At 45.3% G+C, this 8388-nt stretch overlaps 1 protein-coding gene across 1 annotated transcript; it reads left to right on the top strand.

Annotated features, from left to right (window-relative positions):
• Positions 1-459: 459 nt before the first annotated feature.
• LOC103700903 lies at positions 460-3565 on the top strand. The gene is made up of 3 exons (XM_039114371.1): positions 460-1255; positions 1775-2122; positions 2247-3565. Exons 1-3 carry the CDS (start codon positions 782-784, stop codon positions 2865-2867), a joined length of 1443 nt encoding a protein of 480 aa, XP_038970299.1. The 5' UTR covers positions 460-781; the 3' UTR covers positions 2868-3565.
• The last annotated feature ends 4823 nt before the right edge of the window (positions 3566-8388 follow it).

The following is an 8388-nucleotide window of genomic DNA, read 5'->3' as shown; positions in this document are numbered from 1 at the left end:
TTAAATTAAATTAATTTCACCTAAATCTTGTCCCATTCACGCGACAGCCGGAAGCGGATCGGACCTGTTCTAACGGCGCCGTCAGTGGTGACTACGGTCACCTTAGAGTTGTGCACCTCCGATTTTTTTTTGAGTATTGAAGAGCGGAAGATAGAAAAGCGCGTGGGAGGTAATATTAGTGGAGGTCACGGGACCTCGGACCTCGCTTCGCTCCTTTAAACCGCATCGCTGTCACACAAGTGGCGCCTGTCGCTTCTTTGCTGTTTCGATTGTTCGGTTTGCTTTTCTCAAATTCCCCCCAGCTTTTGCTCGTATTCCCATCGCATCCTTATCCCACCATCCTAAACGGAATTCTTCTCCCAACTCTTTTTATTCCCACAGCCCCTTTCTTTTCTTTCCCCTACCTCTAAAGAGCACACACTGAGCGCAGTAGGCCAGTAGTCAGTCTCTCGGTGCTCCTCTACTCCTCTCCATTCTTCTCTCTCTCTCTCTCTCTCTCTCTCTCTCTCTATATATATATATATATATAATAGATAACCCCCTTAAAGAGAATAAGAATCACATTCCAATCCCTGTCTTCCCCGCCGCCCTTCATTCCTCTTCGGCGCTACAAATTGCGGATAGCCCCCCCGAGAGAGAAATCCCTCCCGGATCCGTCCACGTAGTCCTGTTCTTCTACTTCACCTTCTCTCTCTTGGTCTTAGGGCTCTGGTGCTTGCCTTTTGTTTTTTTTTTCCCTGGGATTTGGGTTTCGATTGGCGGCTAGGGTTTGGAGGAGGGAATGGAGAAGAAGCAAGGGTTCTTCTCGGCAGTGCGGGAGGAGGTGGCGAGGGGGCTGTCGCCAGGGAGGACGAGGGCGGAGAGCCCCGGGCGGAACGCGTCGGCGGCGGTCGGGCTGCTGCTGCCGCGGCGGTGGAAGGGGCTGCATCGGCAGCAGGCTGTGGCGGACCTGGCGGTGCCGAGATCCGGGAGTCTGAGGCCCGTCGGGGAGGCGCTGGCGCCGCTCATTGAGGGACCCGATCCGGGCGCCGGCGACGGCGGGTACCCGAAGAAGGAGGGCGGCGGTGGGTGGGGGCAGTGGGTGAAGGGACAACTCTCCCGGGCGCCGTCCGTCTCCTCCTCCGCCGCCGCTTCCTCCTCCTGCCGCCGCTCCGACCTCCGCCTCCTCCTCGGCGTCATGGGCGCCCCCCTCGCCCCCATCCACGTCTGCTCCACCGATCCCCTGCCTCATCTCAGCATCAAGGACACCCCCATTGTAAGCTCTCCCTCCCCTTCTCTCTCTCTCTCTCTCTCTCTCTCTCTCTCTCTCTCTCCCCCCCTCTCCATTCGTCTTGGTGCTCTTGGTTCTTGATATTTTCACCCCTTTCTTTTGTTATTTTCACCCGCTAGATTTTAGTTGGTGGGCGGAAGAATCTGTGTCTTTATTTATTTTTTGGAATTTAGGGTAGCTATTTATGGTTGTAGTTGTCCTATTTGATTAAATGCACGAATCATCTTAATTAAATGCATGCATGTAATTAGTGTTTATATTCCGTTTTCATTGAAATCCAACTGAAATCAGATGGTTTCCTCCATGTTTTCAGGTTTGAATTGGGAAGATGGAATGCATAATTCCTTTAATAAAACAAAAGCATTTTTTTTAACCCGGGCGCATTATAATTTGACAAATTGACACTGTAGTTGTTGCATGAAATCCTCATTTTGGATTCTGATTCGGTGCAAGATGGATTTCTAGTTAATGCTTTGGTAATGTTTTGGTGATTTCTTGCGACAGGAGACATCGTCGGCGCAGTACATACTGCAGCAGTATACAGCGGCGTCAGGAGGGTTGAAGCTGCTGAGCTCCATTCGGAACTCGTATGCCATGGGAAAGGTGCGGATGGTGGCGGCCGAGTTCGAGACAGCAACCCGGGTCATCAAGAACCGGAACGCCTCCCGCTCCGCGGAGTCTGGAGGCTTCGTCCTCTGGCAGATGGCACCTGACATGTGGTATGTCGAACTTGCCGTCGGCGGCAGCAAGGTCCATGCTGGCTGCAATGGCAAGCTTGTCTGGCGCCATACCCCCTGGCTCGGCGCCCATGCTGCTAAAGGCCCTGTCCGACCCCTCCGCCGGGCTCTCCAGGTCTATAACCAATACAAACGAAATAAGATCAATCCATTTTGATGCTTGAATTGCCCCTGCTGCTTGCTTGATTTGTGTTGCTAAAGAAGCAAGCTTTGACTGACTTGTGGTTAACTTTCATTAGGGTCTTGATCCATTGACCACAGCTAGTATGTTTGCCGAGGCTCGGTGCATTGGAGAGAAGAAGGTCAACGGGGAGGATTGCTTCATCCTGAAGCTCTGTGCCGATCCTCAGACACTGAAAGCTAGGAGCGAAGGCCCTGCCGAGATCATTAGGCATGTCTTATTTGGGTACTTCAGCCAGAAAACTGGGCTTATTGTCCAAATGGAGGACTCTCACTTAACCCGGATCCAGTCGAATGCTGGTGGAGACGCTGTGTACTGGGAAACCACCATTAATTCTTTCATTGAAGATTACCGTCCGGTTGAAGGTATGATGATCGCCCATTCAGGCCGATCTGTTGTGACACTTTTCAGGTTTGGTGAGGTTGCCCTGAGCCATACCAAGACTAGGATGGAGGAGGTTTGGACCATCGAGGAGGCAGCGTTCAATGTTCCTGGCCTTTCAATGGACTGTTTCATCCCTCCGGGCGACATTAAATCCGGGTCAATTAGTGAAGCCTGCGAGCTTCCTCAAGGGGAGAGGGGGAAGAACAACTTGGCAGGGAATTATCGGTCTAAGGTTGCAGCTCTGGGGAAACCGCATGATAATGATGATAGCGTTGTCTGGAGGGTGGAAGTCTAATGCTAAGACTACTTCATATCAGAATCAAATTGTTCATACTTCTAGTTCATCTTTTAGTTGACTAACGCACTATGAAATGTAGGTAGCAGGCACTAATTCGAGGGAATTCTAAATTTGGTAATTGGAGTATCCTCTGTAAATAGGAGCATAATCATTCACAGGCCTCATCCTGCTGGCCTTGTTGAATTCTTATACTCTGAATGCAGAGTTGCTGGTAGGTGGAGTGTTTTGGTTGATCTGTGGGGGATGGATCTGGGATTTCTTCTTTCCTCCACAGAATGCTGCCTTCCATGCCCGAAGGAGAGGATCGAGGTTGGGCTGATGCTTCGATTCTTAGACTAATTCTCTAACTGGTGGCAACGGCAACTTCGTCGCCGGCATGTGACTGTTCTGATGTGTTTTCAGATTTGAGTTTTTTTTTTTTTTTGATTTGTGTGTGTTTTGTTTGTTGGTTCATGTCTAAACTGTTCAGGATGTAGGAAGATGAAAGATTTTAACTTTGGATTGATTGCGAGGTTGGAATCTAAAGTTTCCTGGCCTCCTGCAGCCATGGTGATATTTGAACTGATGCTAGTCCTGCTAAGCTGGTTGATGTAAACCAACCAAACTTTTGTTCTATATCAGTTATTGGATGGTTATATGTGTTCTTTTTTATCCTATATGGCATTATATGAATTGTATATTTCTACCTTCACTTTCATGGATGCTGATACCAAATTTCCAAGTGCTCTTCATCACCTTGGTTTTGTTGCTGCCATTTCCAGTGGAATAGGGTCCTTAATGCTTAGGACGTAACTGTGGTCTGTCGTTGGACCACAGTTACAGCAAAGGCTAGCGTTGTCTTGGGTGTAGGATCCATGGCAGTATCATTACAGCAAAGGCATGGGAGCTCGAAGACCCATGTGATTCGCCCATCTCATTCATTGCCTTGTTCCCTCCTTTAATTCAGGTAGCGTGGGAGAGCTTGATATTTTTCTGCCCGCTTTTGCGAACACTGCCTATTCTTCCATCGTCATGCTGGAAGGCCTCGTAATTATAAGATTATAGCTCTCGGAAGCTTCGACATCATAATGTTGCTCCAAGGCCATGCTCGTTGATGGCTCCGAGCTCCTTTTCCAGTGGACCAATGTATTAATTTTAGGGGAACCTAGAGGACCATGTATGAATCTTGAAAGAGCTCCTATGCTTCCCATCACCTTTGGAAGGTTGACTTGATGTTTCTGATGCAAAGTGACTCCAGCTTGATCCTGAGTAGCAGCCAAATTCCACCGTCCATCTTTTTTTTTCTTCTGGTAAATATTCCACTGTCCATAATTAGTGGAGGTAATAATCTTCATGCCTTTTACCTTGACCCAGGTCTCGGCCAATGTTGACTGCGAATTTTTAACTTATGGGTTTTGTTGTGGGATTTTTTGGGCCCGCGCAACAGCATAGCCCACACCGGCCGAGTAGAGAAAGAGATCGCGTCCCCCACAAGGTATTATCCGCTTTGGGCGCGCCTGCACGCCAGGGGGTCCGCATAGGTACTGCCCCTGGGCCGTACGCCACGGGGGTCCGCGTAGGTACTGTCCCAACCTTCACGATTTTGTCCCACAAAAAGGGCCATCGTGTGGAAAGGGCTTCGCCCTTCTCATTATAAGGCACAAAATCTTTCCGCTGTTAGCCGATGTGGGACTATGTTCGGCCCCCCATAACAAGTTTGAACTTTTAACTTATTATATAATTAGGTTGGATTTTTTTTTTTTTTTTTTTGTGCTGAAAGCGGGTGCTTCATACAGTGCGTATATGAATACACCCAAGAAGGTCAAAACACAACGATTAGGTTGGATTTGAGCTGATAGATTTTTTATCTATTATCTATCTGACTCCGATCCATATTCATTCCAACCTAATCTGATTGCTACCTCTACTCAGGATGAGTCTTACCTAAATATGCTAGGGCTACAATTCCAACCCAACCTGATTGCTATCCTTACTCGGATGAGTCTCACTCGAATACGCAAGGGCTACAAACCAGTACAAAGAGTAGTATGGCCTTAGTTACTTCGGTCCATAAATACTTGTCCAACCCTACACATCTGTCAGCCAACGTTTGAGTTCAATTACCATTCTTAAAGAAATCATTCTTTCAAGAATGTCGGTTCTTTTTTAGTTAAATAATCAATGTTCAAACACTTTCTGCTTCTACAGAACTAAATAATAGGTAGTTTTCTTTCATTAAAAAGTGAGTTAGCTCAGCCTAACTGAAATAACAACACGAGATCTCAACCTCCTTACCAACCACAATTCTCTCCATAGTAGAAGTATATTTTCGAGTGGAAGGTGTCCATCTCCATGCGCGAGGTGTTATTAGAACAGTTGTATGAGCAATGTGGTGGATCACCCCGGTCTCAACCTGAACCTGATTCACCAAGTTAACCACCGAGGACTAAGCAGCGGCTCAGATATTAGCAAAGGGGTAGTGAGCTAATCCAAAGTCTAGAGTGAAAGAAATTAGACCTGACTGGCTAAAATTTCTAGGCACAGAATCATTTGTTGGTTGTTCTCTTATCCTTATCTATCCTATATAATTTTCTGTATAATAAGTATAAAATGAAGGAAAAAAAAATCAAATCTGATGATCATTAATGAAGAAAATATTGGACACCTCGATCTCAGATCATACTGACCTTAACAATCTCAGTACAAACCAAGGTAGGCAACTTCGGCCCCAGCTGAGGAGCTAACTGACCGAGGTGAGCAACTTCATCTCTGACTGGGGAGCCTATCAACACATGCCAACATGGACTAACAGTCTTGGCAATCGACCGTTGTAACAATGACTGGCCGTTGCAAGAGCTATGCATTCGGCGCATGGTCAGTGTCGGATGCCAAGGCCGTACTACTGCCCGCCACCTGACCACTAGTACACGCCAACCCAGGTAATGACGAATCCGACTCTCCTATATAAATGGGCAGTCCGAAGACCTCAAGTACGCACTATATGATATCAAAACCATTTTTGTTGAAATTCTCTCCCTTCCATACTATTGTTTCTCTATTCTGACTTAGACATCGAAGGGTCTCCCATCGAAAATTCTCCAGCAAGCAGACTTTCTACAAGCCGTCCCAGGAGGAGACCAATGCCTGATAGCTCAATCAGCCTACTCACCTCGTCTCTAGCCGACCTTAGTGTTTTCCGAGCTGCGCTCCGACCTCAGCTTGGATTCAGCTGCAACAGATTGGCGCTAGAGGAAGGGCTCTGCCCTAGCTACATTGGTATCAAACGAAGGGACCTAAACCGACTAGTTTTGCCTATTTCGGAGTGTTTGTATCTGATTCGTCCGGAGCTAAACCAAGCCCTTTTATACAACCCCAGCTCCCTCCTTCCATGTTCAATCAAGCCATCTCTCTTTTCTATCCTCTTTGAAACCCTAGCCAAGCCCCCTCTTCCATCCCTTCGCTCACCCTCCTAATCCCCTCCTCGTCTTCTAGTAGCAATACCATGAGAGACCTCATTGACAACTCCAGCCCTAATCAATGACCTCGATCCCAATCGATGACATCCAATCCTAATCGACAACCTTTGACCCTTTTTGGCGGCTTCGATCTCTATCAACGATCTCCCATCTCAATCAACGACCTCCAAACTTCGTCAAACAAGCTCCAGCTCTTGATACGCCTTCCCTTCTCTCTTAGGTCCTTCCTCCTCCCTTCTCTCTGCCTTCTTCTCTCTTTCTCAATTGTTCGCTCTCACTGGCCCTTGATCAGCACCAGCATGCTTAAAATGTGTTAGTATGGTGGCATATGGATCCATCACTTGATTGGTACAAGTTTTGCGTACCTTGATTGTGACATCTTATTAACATCCATTAGAGCATGTTCTTCTCCATTTGATTAGAATAATTAATTTATTACTTGAGGGTATAAGGATGCACTGGTAGAATATTCAAATAATATCCCATAGGATAAACAGCTAGAAGGGAATGTTAGGGGTAATGGTAGATTCTGTCAGAATTTCTCTCCAAAATATCTCCCACAATTCATGTCAAAGGTGATTTATGTTAGTTAAGAGATCATGAAAATTGCAGCAGCACTGATGATCTCTCTAATCTTTCTTACTCCATAGTCTTAGCCAAATTGTGAGGTGTCACCTGATATATTTCATTCACGTTAAAAATATCATATGGATTAGATACTCAAAACATCATAAATCTTGAAAACCTTCAGATGATAGATTCTATTTTGAACGCCATTTGAGTATTTCTAGTGATGCTTAGTGACATAGGGATGATAGAACACGGGCTTTTTCCCCACCCTAAGTTTACCGAGAAGCCAAATAACAACAATGCATCCTAAATAGCTTTTCAGATGCACCTCATTAGAAACCTCTGGCAAGTTAGAAGCCGATCTCCATAAATCTGCGTTTGTCCTTCCTACGACTCGGTGATGCCCACCGGACAGCATTTAAGAGAATCTCCTAACGTGATTTTTTTTTTTTTTTTTATAGGTCCCTTCCAGTATTTCATCTCTTTTACCCTGGAAGTGTTTTAGCTAGTTTATTTTTAATTTAACTGAAGTTAAAAGACAATTAAACATAATATCTCACAAGAGCAATATTAACCTAGCTGCTAACTGATTAACATCACCCAATAGGCCACCCTAGTTTATGTTACCCCAACTCAATCTTAAGATTTCCTTCACAATATGCTCATGAATCATCTTTCTTACCCAATAACCTTACCCACTTTATTACTCAAAATCATTGTCAAGCAAAACATAGTTCCTTTCCTGCTCCAATAAACCAAGAAAATGCATATGGTATGGAAGGCTAGTGTCAAAATTTGATCTTTGTGTGCAACCAAAATAGCCCAACCACGAGGCACTAATTTGGAGTACTTATCTTAACTCCATCTTTTCAGCTGTATATCCTGTTAAGAAGTGTTTCGCCACTCGTCAGGCTTAAAGAGGACCACCATAAACCATAAGAGCTTTTGCTGACCTTGCCTGGCTACATTTCAAGAGATAGGTCGCATTCTCCTTTCCAGAATATGAACCGACCTCCATCAGCCATCCTCAACTTTCGATATTATACTATATTAGGAAAAACTAAAGATCTCAAACGGCGATGAAGTTGTCAAAAAATGAGCATTGATACCTCCATTACTATTTCACCAAATGACATTCTTCAACATTTCAAGAATCATCCGCAAAACATCAATAACATCTCTAGCATTCCAAACAAGTGTTAAACATATGGTAATCATTCTCTGGTTAATAGAAGCACCATGTACAGAGCAACAAATAAGTGGTCTATGGAAACCTGTGAGAAATGAATTATGGTGAATGATTCTTTGGCACAAAAGACTGCACTTGCTATTGAGGGAACTCTACAAAAGCAAGGGCATGGCTAAGGAACCAAATAACAAGCTTGTTACTTTTACCATCTACATTTCTTTCTTGGGGAGTGTCATCTGAGCTGAACAAAGCAATCTTTCAAGCAAAGATAGGAAAGCAACTGTTACCTGAGAAATGCTCAAGC

Source organism: Phoenix dactylifera, chromosome 16, assembly GCF_009389715.1.
Source record: "Phoenix dactylifera cultivar Barhee BC4 chromosome 16, palm_55x_up_171113_PBpolish2nd_filt_p, whole genome shotgun sequence".
NCBI lineage: Eukaryota > Viridiplantae > Streptophyta > Magnoliopsida > Arecales > Arecaceae > Phoenix > Phoenix dactylifera.
Note: the sequence above shows the minus strand (reverse complement) of the source record. Positions and strands in the feature narration are given on the sequence as shown.

Coding starts and splice junctions, on each gene's coding strand:
- LOC103700903 (XM_039114371.1), top strand. CDS start 782: ATGGAGAAGAAGCAAGGGTTCTTCTCGGCAGTGCGGGAGGAGGTGGCG. Junction 1,256..1,774: donor GCATCAAGGACACCCCCATT/GTAAGCTCTCCC, acceptor TTCTTGCGACAG/GAGACATCGTCGGCGCAGTA. Junction 2,123..2,246: donor CCCTCCGCCGGGCTCTCCAG/GTCTATAACCAA, acceptor AACTTTCATTAG/GGTCTTGATCCATTGACCAC.